The 16,324-nt window shown below is 34.9% G+C and overlaps 2 protein-coding genes across 5 annotated transcripts; one reads left to right on the top strand and one right to left on the bottom strand.

Annotated features, from left to right (window-relative positions):
* Positions 1-480: 480 nt before the first annotated feature.
* Positions 481-10,329, bottom strand: LOC104235191 (uncharacterized). 2 transcript variants are annotated; one of them, XM_009788899.2, is made up of 7 exons: positions 10,172-10,329; positions 9,549-9,614; positions 9,388-9,437; positions 9,219-9,283; positions 2,252-2,343; positions 902-973; positions 481-809 (listed from the first exon to the last, which is right to left on the bottom strand). In XM_009788899.2, exons 1-7 carry the CDS (start codon positions 10,172-10,174, stop codon positions 771-773), a joined length of 387 nt encoding a protein of 128 aa, XP_009787201.1. In that variant the 5' UTR covers positions 10,175-10,329; the 3' UTR covers positions 481-770. The 2 variants fall into 2 exon arrangements, with proteins under 2 accessions (XP_009787201.1, XP_009787209.1); XM_009788907.2 differs by lacking the exon at positions 10,172-10,329 and adding an exon at positions 10,039-10,149.
* A 1,197-nt stretch (positions 10,330-11,526) lies between these two features.
* On the top strand, positions 11,527-15,704 carry LOC104235198 (probable methyltransferase At1g29790). 3 transcript variants are annotated; one of them, XR_713141.2, is made up of 3 exons: positions 11,527-13,043; positions 13,742-13,825; positions 15,187-15,704. XR_713141.2 is itself a non-coding variant. In XM_009788915.2 (2 exons), the coding sequence occupies exon 1, from the start codon at positions 11,909-11,911 to the stop codon at positions 13,028-13,030; it is 1,122 nt and encodes a 373-aa protein (XP_009787217.1). In that variant the 5' UTR covers positions 11,527-11,908; the 3' UTR covers positions 13,031-13,043; positions 15,187-15,704. The 3 variants fall into 3 exon arrangements, 1 of the variants encoding a protein (XP_009787217.1); XR_713139.2 differs by having other exon boundaries at positions 13,725-13,825; XM_009788915.2 differs by lacking the exon at positions 13,742-13,825.
* Positions 15,705-16,324: the final 620 nt, after the last annotated feature.

The following is a 16,324-nucleotide window of genomic DNA, read 5'->3' as shown; positions in this document are numbered from 1 at the left end:
GCCCTCGCTTGAATTCTGGATGAGATAAAGCACCTCTAGTAAGAGGTATTTTAAAAATAATAAAAATAAAAATATTCATCTGTGTTGAGGCGAAGGCAATTTTAAGAATTTCATGTTTCTTTGGTCCGAGGGTTGAGTACACCAAATATATTATTATCTAATGAAATACTGTACTGTAATTCTGGTTTAGTTCATGTAACAGATGTGATAGATACCCTTGCATATTTATAATCGAAAATGAAATGCTTAAATAGCGCAATACAAATAATCATAAGAACTCATAAAGTCGACCCTAAATTGCATAAAGTTGAAGCATAATTGTTTATTTAAAATGAAGGACTTCTGAAGAAAAATGAATCTGGAGATACTAGGTGGGGTTTTGGCCAAACGGCCCTCATGATTGGAGAGAGTACTCGGGGGTGAAAGGTGAGGTGATGCCCAACTAAAAACGCCAAGTCTGCTTATTATCCGCTACATCACTTCCATTCAAATATGCAGCTACTCATTTTAGCACTTGATGTCATTAACAAACTTTTAATAAGCTAACCCAAACGGGCTCTAAGCCCATTCTATTTCTCTCTTGACAACTATTACACGAGAAGCAATCTCAACCTGGAAAACAGGACTCAATCATATCAACACAATACTAAAATAGCCAAGAGGTTGATAAACTTTGTGAGTGTACATTGCAAAGTGCAAACCGCAATCATGTCTCATATAAACTACAAATACAGCACTATATAATCAAGCCTGCCATATCTTGTAGCACTCTAATCGTCGTCCTCAAGAACATTCCGGCGCCTCTGGATCTGGGAAGGGGACAGAACAAATACGCAAGAAGATTCAGGTTCTGCTTTATGAATGGAAAAGGATAAAAAATCAGAGCAGAAGAGCGACTTACTGTTACTTTCGTTTGCTTTGTAGTTTGGGTGTTAATTTGTTCAAGTAATTGTATAAGTTTCTCCTCAGAAACCTACAAAAAGTAAAATCATTCCAAGCAAAGCAGTAAGGGCAACCATACAATAACCAGATAAAAGGAAAAGGTTAAAGAAAAGAAGTAGGTGGAATACACAAACAGCCCATCAGCTTGTTAAAGAATTTCCTTTTAAGACTTCAACAGAGGTCATGATCTATTGAACACCTTATGTAGTCAGATATGTGCCTATTAAGCCCTTTAAGATCAGCAAGTCAAATAAACAAAACATTTGTAGTATTAAGCTGTAAACCAATAAAAAAGAGACATGCGTCTGTTAAAAAAAAGTTAAGAAAATACACGTAACTAAGCTGCTTCTTTTTCACTCTTGGGAAAATGAAGCGAAGGTATTCTAATGTGAAGAATGTTCGTGAGGGAGTGAATTTGTTCTCCGTGAAGAAGGGTTAGATGTGGCACATCAGTTTTATGATTCCAGATCCTGGGTACTCATACCCGTCAACATATAGCTCTTACTTCACTAAGGATTCTTAAAATTTGAGAAGGTTACCAGCTACAGTAACTAACTATGTTTCTTAGGCTAGGAAAGATTTCAAGTGGTTTTACCTTACGCAGGTGGTGGAGGATGTGAGGTAATTCCTTGTATGTGTGGTGACTGTGAGACCAGATGAATCATCTGGTGATTATCCTTGAGATGAAAAAGGTAGGTCTAGTGTTGTGGATGATTCAAGTGAGTGTGTGTGCCTACTGGTGTGTGATATCTTACAGAGAGCCATGTAGTGTGTTTGTGCAAGTGGAAAGAGAGTAAGGTACGTGGTGGTAGCTGGCATGTTGAGGGGGAAAACTGAGAGAATGAAAGCCATGGTGTTTTAGAAGATGAAAGTTTAGAATAAAGATGATAGTGAGTAAAATTCAACCCATGTTGCTCTCCTCCGATTTGGAGTTCTACACTTTGGGGTTTAAATCTTGTATGAGTTTGAATAAGGAAGAGGAGATTTTTGAGGTTTGAATCTGGTATGGGTTTGCAGGAAGAAAAATAAGAAGACAATGAGCTAAAACTGGCTGAAAACACATGTAGTAACCGGAAATTCAACTTTTCCAGATAAAAAATTCATATTTTCAAGCAAACCGCACTCAAAACGAGTGAGAAATACACGAGCTGCCATATTCAGCAAAAACGTGTCTATTAGGCACATTTTACGCACGTCTAGTGGCCAAGGGGTCATGGGCCTGACTTGAGGTGTCTAAACAAAAGTTTTTGACAAGTTTGAGGGGCTATCTATGTATTTTGCCAAAGAAGTAAAGAAAAACAAAACTTACCTTTTCTGTGATCTGCCCATACTGAGCAGCTCTGAGTATAACATCTTCCACTCCTCTGGCCTTGTCAGGCTTCACAAGAGCAATTCGAGCAACTGCTCATACAAAAATGAAATTCAGGCCACAGGTTATATGATAAGAGTAAGAAGAACATAGGGAACCAGTAACTCGTAATAAAATCAATGGAATTAGGTAAATTGTCAAAGAACAACAAAATAGACATGAAACATTAACAGGACTTGAAAAGGTAGACCTGCTTCATTGTTTGTTAAAGCAAGTACTTGAAAATGAAAGAGCAAAGACCCACCAACTTTTCTAGTCATAATGCCTTGCCAATTAGAGCAACTAATCAACTATATAGAACACCTACTTAACAGAATAAGGGCGAATAACTAATTTCTTTGGCCAAGAACTATTACACTAGATCATTAGATAAGAAAGGATGTAAGCATATCCATTAGTTTTCTCTTAGAAGGGGCACTTCGAGGTAACAAATATGCATCACTGATGATGAAGGAGCTCTTAATATGTAGAGGATGACCGACACTTTTTTATAAGGTAAAGTTTTATTAACAAAGTACCAAGATCATAAATAGTACATGACTAATCAAACTCAATCAAACTAAGCTACATGTTCCCTCCCAGCAGATACAAGAAATCTAGATATTGATCCATACTCTCTACTTTTCTTTTCTTTTTTTGATAACCGTTGTGACAAGGCCAGCTTGCACGCACCTCAACTAATTCTAACGGGTACCCGTTACCTCCTACCAGCACAAGTACCAATTAGCTCTATCCGCTAGGGGTGTTCATGGTTCGGTTTGAGTCGGTTTTTCACTAAAAAAAAACCAAACCAAGTAAGTCGGTTCTTCAAATATTGGAACCAAACTAAACCAATTAAGTCGGTTTTTTATCGATTCGGTTTTTTCGGTTATTTATCTATCGGTTTTTTCCTCTTAAATATGAGACATACACTACCCAACACATATTCCGGCGACTACATTTTGAATATAACACTATCAAACCAATTGTTCTTTGAGAAATCTATCATTTACCTAGATATATTGATGATAATTGAATCAAATAGTGAAATAATTTAAGTATTCAATTAAAAATCGATTATATTTAACATGAAATAAATTCTTGTACTTAGTAAAATAAAACTACCAATCAATCTAGAATATAAATGCAAAAATTAGATTATTATAATAGCAAAGAACTAAACTGAAAATATAAACAACTAATATGTACCATAAAATTTTAAAAAAATTATATAAAATATACATATATATAGGTGTAATAATAAATTAAAATAGCTACTTTTATCGTTTGGATCGATTTTTTCGGTTATTTTTTGATTAAAATAAAACTACCAATCAATCTAGAATACAAATGCAAAAAAATTAGACTATTATAATAGCAAAGAACTAAACTAAAAATATAAACAACTAATATGTACAATAAAATTTTAAAAAAATTATATAAAAATATACATATATATAGGTGTAATAATAAATTAAAATAGCTACTTTTATCGTTTTGTTCGATTTTTTCCGGTTATTTTTTGATTAAAACCAAAATCAAACCAAATTTGATCAGTTTTTAAAATTCAAAACCAAAACCAAACCAAACCAAACCTAAAAAGTACCGATTTTTTTGGTCGATTTGGTTCGGTTTTCGGTTTGGTTCGATTTTTCGGGTTTTTATGAACACCCCTACTATCCACCAAGGCTTGGACAGAGGAAAGAAATCACCTATCGTTTTCGCCTCCGCTGGAATTTGAACCTGAGACCTCATGGTTCTCAACCCACTTTATCACTTGGCCACATACTTAGGTGCATTGATCCATACTCTGATTATATTGCCATAAGCGAAATTCTCTTACTTGTTAAGCCCCGACATAGCTTGGATTATAGTTTCAATTTTCAACTTGACAAAATGAACTTGCAAAACCCAATATACTTGCTTGCAGATAAATAGAGCATGGAGAATTGATATTAGACTTAATCAAATATTCCTCCAGCACCAAATTGAATTCCACTTTCACTTAGGCCACATAGTTATCAAAAGCCATCGCTTGTGTCGCTTAAAGCGATTAAGCGATGGAAAGTGAGGAGTCATCACTTCATGGGTGAAGGCATGCGCTTCAAACTAGTGATCCCATCGAAAACGGGTCAATTATTTTAATCTCAACTTTGAGTAGTTGGATCAATATCGACATTACTGAATATTGGATGCTGAAATTAATTAATTTAATTGTGATTTGATTATTAAAGTACTAAATTTATATGTCAGGTTTCAATTCTCACGTTTCGATTCAAGCCTCACGGATATTTTTGCTCTTTTGCTTTAAAAACACTGCTTAGGTCAGCACAGAATAATACCTTACGTGAAAATGAAAAGTTTACTATATGGCATATACCACAAAAAAGTAACACCAGACTGATTTTTAGTCATCATAATACAGCTTTTTCTCTAAGCATTCTTCAAAATCAAAAATACACTTTTCCCTCAGGAAACACCACAACATACATTCTTTATTGCTAATCCGTAAAGTCAAAAGCTGCTTATTGTATAGGAAAGTGAAAAGGAAAATTGGGACAATTTGGTTTTCCGCAAAATCTGGACTAACTCTCAATTTCCCCTATCCCCCAGGACAATTTTATGATGCCTTGCATTGAGGCAAGCCTCAAGCCGCACCTTAGAAACCGTCAAATCATATTCACATGGAAACTAAGAAACAATATATGGCGCTCTGTTGCATCATATATGTTCTAGTTACAAGGTCAAAAATGTTTAAGCAATATACGCTGCATCTGAATTGAAAGTCAGATTCTACATCTAAAATAAAAAAAAAAAGATGCTTTATTATTAAAATTGTTATAAGAAAAATTAAATTACGGCGGATGTCTACTCTTCTCCATTATCTCCCCCATGATCTTCCTCTCAAATGCTTAATGACATATTTATGTAGTGACCATTCTACTCAATAGTGGCCATTTCTCTCAATAGTGGTCATTCGACTAAATAGTGGCCATTTTTTCCAATAGTGGCCATTGTTATAAGCTAATGAGTCATTTTTTCCAAAATTAGGGGGAGAAATGGGTGAAACCAAATGGGAAATTTTGTGAAAAAATCCATCATTATCTCATCTTGATCCACGTGCCTCTATTTGTAAAAAAGAGGTGCAAAAGATTATCCATTTGCAGAAAATAGCAAATCAAATGCCAGATGCATTTATAGATCTGAAAAGGAAAACGAAATCACATATCCTTACAGAGAATGTTCCAATCCGTATTGATGTTCCTGTTGGACAATCTTCTAGTGTCATAGCTAATGAATCAAAAGCACGCCTAAAGCACGCCTAAAGCATGGCATAGATAATGATCAAAATGACACTACGAATGAGTCTTATAAAGAAACCCATGATTTAACCAATCCCGAGATTCATGAGGAAATCAATGAGCCTGAGACTCAAGAAAATAAGGAACTATCAATAAACCCAATCGATATTGAGACAGATTTGAACCGATTGAATATAGTGGTGGATTATTCTTTGCATACAATGTTGCATCTAGCATTATGCAAGATAATGAGGATCTTGAACCTCAATCTGTTGGAGAATGCCGACAAAGACGTGATTGGCCAAAATGGCAAGAAGCAATCCAATCTGAGTTGGATTCACTTGTGAAACGTGAAGTTTTTAGGTTTGTAGTCAAAACACCTAATGGTGTTAAGCCTGTTGGCTATAAATGGGTCTTTGTACGTAAAAGGAATGAGAAATATGAGGTACAAAGATATAAGGCACGCCTTGTTGCACAAGGATTTTCACAAAAGCCCGGTGCCGATTATGAAGAGACGTAGAGAGCACTTTTTAAATTTTTGGAGTGTTTGGCAAACAAAAAAACTGCTTAAAAAATGCTTAAAAAAAAAGCCAAAAGCAACAAGTTGGATGACCCCAACTTTTTCCATTTTGGCTTAAAAGCCATTTTAGTTTGACCAATAAAATTACTCTCTTGTCCCTAATAAGTTTTTATAATACCAAAATTATCCTCGGTCAAATAAAACCTACTAAAACATTGTACTTCTCCTATTTCCTTCACTTTGAAGACTGTCGTTCCTCAAATCCTCTTCATCTCTGCTACATCTTCATTTTGAAATACTAATTAAAGCTTTTCTGTTTCATATACTACTTTAACGTCTTCAGAAATACTAATTATATTTCCTCTCGTCTTCTCTCTTTTTTGTTTTTGTTATTTATATATACCACTGGTTGACAAAAGAAGTTGATGAAAACTTAGCTACTTGTCTTGCATGAGTGCTTCAGTTATGGTTTTGAGGATTAACAACATCAGATTAGTAGCTACATTTCATGATTCCTACCCAGTTAGTTAACTTTATGTTTCCATTTCAGTTAAATGGAGAGTTTGAACTTTAGCGACTTGGTATTTTAAATAGGTTGAGATTTTATGAAAGTTTACTTGATTGAAAGTGGTGAAAAATGAGCATTCAAGAATTATATTTATAAAAATTATCTAAAGTAATCAATTAAATTGAAATTAAGTTAAAATATAAATTATTTTTTATTTGCATTAATTCATAATTAAATATATTGTAGTAATCAACTCCTTTATAATGTTAACAGCTTTAAGGATATTTTTGTCTCTTTAATAGGAAAAAGTGCTTACCCGCACTTGTTTGCCAAACACTTCAACAGCTTTTTTTAAGCTTCAGCACTTTTATCCAAACGAGTAACTGTTTATTTATAAAATAAGCTCCAACACTTAAAAGTTGCTTTTAAGCACGTGCTTAAAAGCCATTTTTTTAAGCCAATCCAAACGGGTTCGTAATCTCCTGTTATGGATGCTATAACGTTCCGTTATCTCATTAGTTTTGCTGCCATAAAAAGTTTGACATGCATTTAATAGATGTGGTTACAGCCTACCTTTACAGCTCACTTGATAATGAGATATACATGAAAATTCCCGAGGGATTAAAATGCCTGACGCACATAATTCAAAGTCCCGGATAATGTTTTCAATCAAATTGCAAAGATCTTTGTATGGTCTAAAGCAATCAGGAAGAATGTGGTATAACCGCCTTAGTGAGTATTTGTTAAAGGAAGGTTATATCCATGTGTTTCTACAAAGAAAACAACATCAGAGTTTGTTGTACTTGCAGTATATGTTGATGACACAAACCTTATTGGAACTCCTACAGAACTCCAAAAGGCAATTGATTATTTAAAGAAGGAATTCGAGATGAAAAATCTCGGAAAGACAAAATTATGTCTTGGTTTGCAAATTAAACATTTGGCAAATAGGACTTTTGTTTATCAATCTGCCTACATAGAAAAGGTATTGAAACGGTTTTACATGATAGAGCACATCCATTAAGTACTCCGATGATTGTTCGATCACTTGATGTGAATAAGGACCCGTTCCGACCTCAAGAAAAGAATAAAGAGCTTCTTGGTCCTGAAGTACCATATCTTAGTACAATTGGTGCACTAATGTATCTTGCTAACACTTTAAGGCCTGACATAACTTTTTCAGTTAATGTCTTAGCAAGATATAGTTCTGCTCCTATAAGGAGACATTGGAATCAAACGCATATTGCGGTATCTAAAAAGGACTACCGATATGGGCTTATTTTAGCAATGATTGCGGTCCCGATCTTGTTGGTTATGCCGATGTTGGATATTTTTCTGACCCACACAAGGCTCGATCTCAAGCATGCTATGTGTTTACATGTGGAGGAACTGTCATATCTTGGCGATCGACTAAGCAATCAATCGTGGCTACTTCATCTAATCATGCTAAAATAATTGCTACTCATTAAGCAAGTCAAGAATGTGTATGGTTGAGGTCTATAATACGTCTTATTCGAGACAAATGTGGTTTGAAGTGTGACAAACTACTCACGATTTTGTATGAAGACAATGCAGCATGCATAGCTTGATTCATAAAAAGGAGATAGGACAGAGCACATTTCACCAAAGTTATTTTTCACACATGACCTTCAAAAGAATGGTGATATCAATGTGCAACAGATCTGTTCAAGTGATAATATGGCTGATTTGTTCACCAAATCTCTACCGACGTCAACCTTCAAGAAACTAGTGTACAAGATTGGGATGTGAAGGCTCAATGATGTGCATTGATGCTCTCATCAGGGGGAGTTAATACGCGGTATACTCTTTTTTCCTTACAAGGTTTTGTCCCACTGGGTTTTCCTTGCAAGGTTTTTAATGAGGCAACCAAAAGGCGTATTTCTAAACATGTGTACTCTTTTTCCTTCACTAGGATTTTTTTATAAGGTTTTTTTTCTAATAATGTTTTAACGAGGCACATTATCTTATGGACATCCAAGGGGGAGTGTTATAAGAAAAATTAAATTATAGTGAATGTCTACTTTCTCCATTATCTCCATAACCTCCCCCATGATCCATGATCTTCCTCTCAAATGCTTAGTGACATATTCAATGACATATTTGTGTAGTGATCATTCCACTCAATAGTGGTCATTTCTCTCAATTGTGGCCATTCCACTCACTATTTTACAATAGTGATTCTTCACTTTTCATGCCTATATAAAGGCATTGTAATAGATAAAAAAAAAATAACACAATTGAAGAAGAAATAAGAATCTCTCCCATGTATCTTATCTCTTAACTTGTTTTTCCTTGTTCTATATTGTTACTTTGAGCTATATTTCATAACAAAAATAGTGTAATTACCTTCAAAGATTTTAAGATGCGTCTGAAGTATAAACTCCTACCATGTAACAAATTTAGGATTCCAAAGCGATGAAACTTAGTTTTGACAAACTAGATACTCTATCCAACATATTAAGAACCAATGTACACAAATTTGAATATAAACACAAAATTACACCCAAAAAAATGGAGAACTTAATTCATAAAGGCTAAGTCATCAAATTTGGAGAAGAATTCGTAAAATGCACCTACCTCTAGCCCTTGCTTCAGAAGTCAGAATCTGAGTAAGCATCATTTGCCTTCGCTCATCAGCCTCCCTACATCAATCGCTTCTATAGTTGATATCAAACATTGAAAGCAAAAGCTAATATAATACTAACAATGAACCACATATTAAAGAAACCAGCTACAAAAAATGAACCTTTTAGCTTCATCCTGGGCTTTCTGCTGGTCAGGGTTTTGCTGACTTCCCTATTTGCCCAAGTTTACAGTTAGTGAAGATATTGTAAGGTTCAAATCTTGACAAGGTATGGCTCAAACCCAAATAACAGAAAGCATAGATACAAAGAGACTATTATTTACCATGCTCTGTTGAGCCATGAGCTCCTGCATTCTCCTTTGCCTGATAGCTTCTAATTCTGGGTCAGCCTACAAAAATTGCAACAAAGAAGATCAGACATTTTCAAGCTTCAAAATTAACCACTGATTCCAACAATAGTCCAATTAAAATAAGTTTCACTAGAATTGGTAAACTAATTTTAAAGTCAATAAACAAATTCCTTAATGCATTATAGCCAAAACCGAAAAAGGAAAAATTCCAAAGAAAAATGCAATCTTTTCCCCAACTTTACTCCCAAAATACACTAAGGCACTGTTTCCACCGAGATTCATACAACCGCAGCTCTAACTGTCCCTTATTCCCTTTGTCCAGATAAAATTAGCAAATTTCAGATGGCAAAGAAAAGGTAAAAAGTCATCAAAATTCAATTAAATACCAGAAAATTCATAACTTAATATAGAAGAGAAACCAGGATTTGACATAAACCCAGAAAGAGAAACAAAGAGAAGTAACCATTTTTGGATCTGCGAGAGCCCTAGGCAGAATAAATAGTCTTCGAGATTAAAACGCTAATATTCATTCATCCGAAATTGTGTTTAGAGCATGAAGAAAACGTAGAGAAACAAGCAGGGGTATGTGAGATTACCATCTTTTAGTAATGAATTTGAGCAAGCGAATGTGAATTGCAGGAATATTGGAAGAGAAGAAGAGGGACACATATATGCGTATCCGGTTCGTTTATAACAGTAGGGCAACCAAGCTGTACCCAACCGAACCAAATTATTTTTCTTTCGCTCAATCTTTAAATTTTTCTTTCACTCATACTAATGCTTTTAATAAAAACTTAATTCATAATAAACTGTAATTTATTAACGAAAAATAAAAACTAATAGCTTAAATTGATATCTGAAATCAAATGAGATTGAATGATATACTAACGTAGTTGTTTAATTAGAACTCAAATTGAATTTGATTACTAAAATATTGTGCTTAAAAAAATTCAAGAAAAAAAAAACAAAGAATTAGCAATAAATTTAACTTTTTGTACTTGTATTTTGTCTATTACCAATGAAACTGAATTTCGTATAACACGTTACTTGTCTTGTTTTTAAAGTTATCGATTCAATTTAAATTGAATTATTTAAAAAAAAATTGTACTATGTATTAAAACTTTTTATATTATCAATCTATAGAAGTTAAACTATATATGAAATAATTTAATGATTATTCTTCACTGTATCATCCTTTTGGGATTATAGCTCATGTATAATTTGGTTTGACACCAGATGATCCCTAACAAAGTTACATGAAACACGAAAATTTTTATTTTGTGCCTCATATACTAGTTGCGTGACGCTTCATTTTTGTCTCACAACTTTGTGGATTCAGAATTTTGTGGACCCAAATATATATGATATACGTCCACAAATGTGTGAGATAAAAAAGTTAAAATAACACAGGCTAGCCAGTTTATTCAAAAATAGCCAGCATTTGCAAAGTCATTGAAAAATAACCACTATTTTGCTGCAACACAGAAAGTTCCAGCATAATATACTGGAGATCGGTGCACATGTGTATGAACTTCCAGTATATTATGCAGGAACTCCAACTCGCGAAAAGTTACACTATAATATACTGAAACTCCGGTATAATATACTAGAGTTTTCAGTATATTATACTGGATACTAGAGTATTTTTCCGGATCTTGAACAGTGTTTTCGTTCAAATTTATCTTTATATGAAAAGTGACTAAATTTCGATTACTTTTGAAACTGTGTTTATTTTTGAATGATCACTTATAAATCTGGCTATCTTTTAATTTTTTCCGATAAAAAGAGGTCTCACACAATTAATGTCAATTTTTGGCGCACACCATAAAATCACTCGATGAAACAGTAGGTGTTCACTCTAGAAAATAGTCCCAACAAACTAAAATGGAAAGACGCAAGCAATAATGTGGAGTAGAAATCAAAGGAATCCCATGTTCACGTGCCTTCAAGAACTCCACTTAGCATTTTATAATAAAGGCACCAAGATTCACAGACCATATGAACAGTAAAATACTATACTAACACAAAAGAAGTAAAACCAAGTAAACAAATTGACTCAGAAATGCAAGTCCACACTCTACATCCCAACTGCCCACTCACATCTCAGATCAAACAAAACATTCACATATTATTAAAAGAAAAAATACCCGCAAATTCAGACACCAGAGAACCTGTCTTTGTTCATAGATCTAGAAACAAATCCTTCATTTAATGTTAACCTCTCTGGGTCGGTTGTAATAGTAGTAAAGCACAAAACTTTCTGCTTTTTTAAGCTTTTGTACACTCTTTATAGTGCATCAGCAGCCAAGAAAATTTTTGCAGGGAGCAAAAAGATGGGGTTCACAATGGGTCTAAACTTGCTTCTGTTAGTAGCAATGGTAGCTACCAACATTCTTTCTTTGTATCATCTCTCTTCCAATCTCCAATCGAAGCCCCCTGTTGCTCCTCCTGTTCCTGACCACCTTCTTCACCAGCTTCAAACCATACGCGCCACCATTAACCACCTCACGCGCCTCCAGCCTCCTGCTCCTCCAGCTGCTGCTGCCAAGAAATCTACACTCTCCATCCCTTCTGACCTCCTCCTTTACACCCATCTTTCACCTATAGCTTCTTCTTGTAAAGACCATCCTGATTTGCTTTACCAGTACATGAACTACACACCCTTTAGTCGTTGCCCCTCAGATTCTTCAGTAGCTGAGTCCCTTATCCTCAGAGGTTGCCACCCTCTTCCTAGGAGAAGATGTTTTTCAAGAACCCCTTCTAGTATTCCCACTTCACTTCCTAAAACCCCATTTTCTACACTCCCTGAAAAGGCCTTGTTGTGGAACAGTTACACTTGCAAAAGCTTTACTTGTCTGTCCCAGAAAAATCCCAACTTGGGATTTGATATGAAAGTTGAGGGATCAAGATTCTTGGGTTATAAATCAGATCTGGATCTCCCAATTCCACAGTTTCTCCAGCTTACTAAGTCCTCAAAAAGTGTGATTAGGCTGGCACTTGATATTGGTGGTGGTACAGGAACTTTTGCAGCACAAATGAAGCTGCAAAATGTTACTGTTGTGACCACAACTATGAATTTGGGTGCCCCTTATAGTGAGACTGTGGCGCTTAGGGGATTGTTGCCATTACATGTGCCTTTGCAGCAGAGGCTGCCTGTGTTTGATGGGGTTGTGGATCTTGTGAGATGTGGCCATGCTGTGAATAGGTGGATTCCATTAACAATGATGGAGTTCTTGTTCTTTGATGTTGATAGAGTGTTGAGGGGTGGTGGGTATTTATGGTTGGACCATTTCTTTAGTAAAAAGGCGGATCTTGAGAAGGTTTTCCAACCCCTGATTTGGAAATTGAACTACAGGAAGGTGAAGTGGGCTGTAGCAAATAAGAATGATGCTAGTGGTGTGAAGAATGGGGAGGTTTATTTGACAGCTCTTCTTCAGAAGCCTGTTTCAAGATGAGACTCTACTCCGGGTAACCTTTCAGTCTGTATGAAAATGAGATTATAGATTGTTTTAATGGCTGGAATTTGAAATATTATTGCAAGTGATAGATCTAAAGTAATTTAGTATGAAATTTGGTTTTGGCACTTAATTAATGAAAGTACCAATAAAGTGTCATAATTAAAATCTCCTTGCTTGTCACTGAGAAGCTAAGTTATGTCCAAATAATGGTAGTTCAAAGCTTGCTGTTCACCTATGCAGATTTCGAGTAAACATGTTACATTTATAGAAGTAAACATGCGCCTTCACCAGTGCAGATCTCATATTTGCTAGAAGATATTAATGGTTTTGCTTCGCTCTAACTTACCATTTTCTTTATAAGGATAATTGTAGCTTGAAATTGAAATAGCAGATTTCAAATTTTCCCCTGTCTTGTGGAGCTTTAGTTGATCCAAAGGGAGCATAGATGTATTCTTGATACCTTCTAAGGGTAACCAGCTACCTTAAGTTGCCAGTTTTTACAGTTGTTTTAAGATGAGCCTGCTATGGAGTTACCTCTCGTCAAACTTGATTACCTGTTGGTTAGAGATCCTTCGATCCACTATATTAGATTCTCAACTATAGCATGGCTTAGATCCACATAGCTGTTTCTTACTAGTATCATGTTCAGCTTTATCCACTGAAGAAAAAGTTTTTGACTCTAGATTTTCAGTAAACATCTTTTTTCAGCAAGAATCGCTATCCTCTCTAGTACATTTCCTATGAACTTGGCCTTAGATGGGGAGACTGGCTGCTAGCAGTGGCATATATCAGGTTTGTACTTTATCTTTGTCAGAGCTCCCTATTGGTCGAAAATGATGTGGTGATATCTACGTTTGCGGTTCTTCTGCCAATTTATACTCTTTCCATTTCCAGAACCTACCTAGTTTCCTCTTGCACAATTCTTTCTAGATGAGCCTTTTAAATGTGAGTCTCAATAAGAGATCCCTGACTTCTCCTCTGTTTCAGCCCCTTAACTCCAGTAGAGGTTTACGTCATTTGTTGATCCGATTGCACTTTTGGTACCTAATTTATTAGGATCCTGTATTCTTTCTTATACTTTTCTATAAGCATATAATGCTCTGCTTAAAAATGATCCACAAAAACATTACCTCCCTTTAACAATGTAAATTTTGTGTCAGCTAGAAGCCATGTGCCTTAAGCATAATTTTTTCAGATATTTTGAGGGTTCAAAATCTGTTTTATCTATAAATATATTCTAGAGGTGATAAGATCCTGTAATTAGCTCCAAAATCTACCCATTACCTCTTATATACATGTAGTTTTAAATCATCTTAATGTAGTAATGAAAGTAAGCTGGTAATTTGCATGCATGTTAGAGGTAACCAACAGATTTTGGAGTCAATTGATGATTTTATTTCCTCCAAAAATTATTCATAGATGAAATCATGAAAATGGACTACGAACTGTCAAAAGGCTGACAAATGTGTCATGTGTAAAGTACTTGACTTTTTCCATCCAAAAATTGAGAGGGATTCATTTTTTTGGAAATTATCTTAAAGTTAGGGTACTGTCTGTAAGTCAAAGAGTATGACAAAAACACGACTTCTATAAAAAAGTATCCAAAGTGTCAGTTGTTATAATTTGTTTAAGTGTGATTTGTGCACCTTCTAGCTGTTTCTTGGATTGTACAAGCTTATTAGTTTATACATGGTACAACTCACTGTTGCTTAACATTCAATTAAACACAGTACCACTACCATCTTGCAATCAATGTTTAACATCCGATTAAGTCCTTTGAATTATACAACTCAAACTTATCATTAAGAACCTTAATGAAGGCAGTCCTGAATGATGATTGACAAATTCCACTTATAATGTGGTGCTACGTTTGCTGTCTAGCATGCACGACAACTGCATGCACTTCATTTGGAAACCTGATAGATAACAGCACAGACAATTAACATTGATTTGACTGTTATAAAAGAAGTCACTATTTCCAATAACTTAATGAAAATGATTTGTGGCTCTAAACGTAAATTGAGTTGCTACCATATTGGATCATTCCAAAAGCTGCTCAAGGGATATTATCTCTCTTCATCTCGTTCATATTATTCTTAAATATTAGCTTTTGATTAGGTCATCTTAAATTTTAGCAACTTTTTGTTTTGCAGATATCACTGCTAGATATTGATGATTAGTTGATGGGAAATGCTATGTTGTGTCAAGATTTCCCAGGACAGATAATTCAAGATCCTCTTTTTTCTCAAGGTGGAGAAATGTAATTAGTCTGCATTCAGAGTAAGAAAATTTTTAAGGATCCAAAAGATAGAAATCTGTGCACTACTTAAATACAATCTGCAGCAAAGAACAGCAGCAGCGCTAATAGACAGCGGTTTTACAAAGGAGCAACAACATTTAGTTACTTCCCTTCATTCATTTGTCAGTTTTCTGTAATCTTAACTGGTTTTGAAACTATACGAGTGGATAATTTTGTGGAGATAACAGAGCTTGAAGTTTCAAAATGATTATTGGAACTGTAAAGATATTGCAGGAATGTGAAAATTAAAGAACTGCAATCCCATTCTGTCATCTAAAGATTGATGCTAGTATGACAATTGGATTGCTGAGGTCTTTGCTTCTTTCATTACTTCACCTATTAATTAATGGTTTTCCTGGCTTTTCTGCTCTAGTATCCATTTCTTAACTTTGTTTTTTGTACAGTCTAATAAAGTAAAGAAATATTGCACTTCACAATCACAATTTATTAAAGTCATTGTATATTTCCTCTTTGATTGCACTTGCAAAGCCATGGTTTTTCTTTTTTTATCTTATTGTTAAAAGTCTTTGGTAGATATGACACAGAAGAACAAACTAGAAAGTTGCACTCCAAAATATGTTGAGGGCTAACTGAAAAGGCATATTGCAAACAGATCTTCAACAAGAAAAGGCAGAGATTGCCTTAAAGACCAAAGAATTAACTTCTAGGGAAATTCTGATGCATTTTTCACAGACCATCATCAACAATATTTGAGCATTTGAAATACTGGGAAGAGTGCTAGGTACTTTTAAAAGGTTGGCAAGTCCTGGTGATCACCATAAGCATATTATCGTTATCACTAGAATTTTTGACCAGAAATCCTGATGGTTTCACCTTAAGAACCTGGAGATCACTAGGAGCATACTTCTAAATTCTGACGCGGAGGGCTATTTTCCCAAAAACCTTTCTTAATGAGGTTAAAATTTAAAGGTGGCAGTGAAAGATCCTATTTGTGCGAACCTCCCTATCTCCCTCTTACCTGGCCCATAATG

Source organism: Nicotiana sylvestris, chromosome 2 (genome assembly GCF_000393655.2).
Source record: "Nicotiana sylvestris chromosome 2, ASM39365v2, whole genome shotgun sequence".
Classification (NCBI taxonomy): Eukaryota; Viridiplantae; Streptophyta; class Magnoliopsida; order Solanales; family Solanaceae; genus Nicotiana; species Nicotiana sylvestris.
This window is presented reverse-complemented; position numbering and strand designations above follow the sequence as displayed.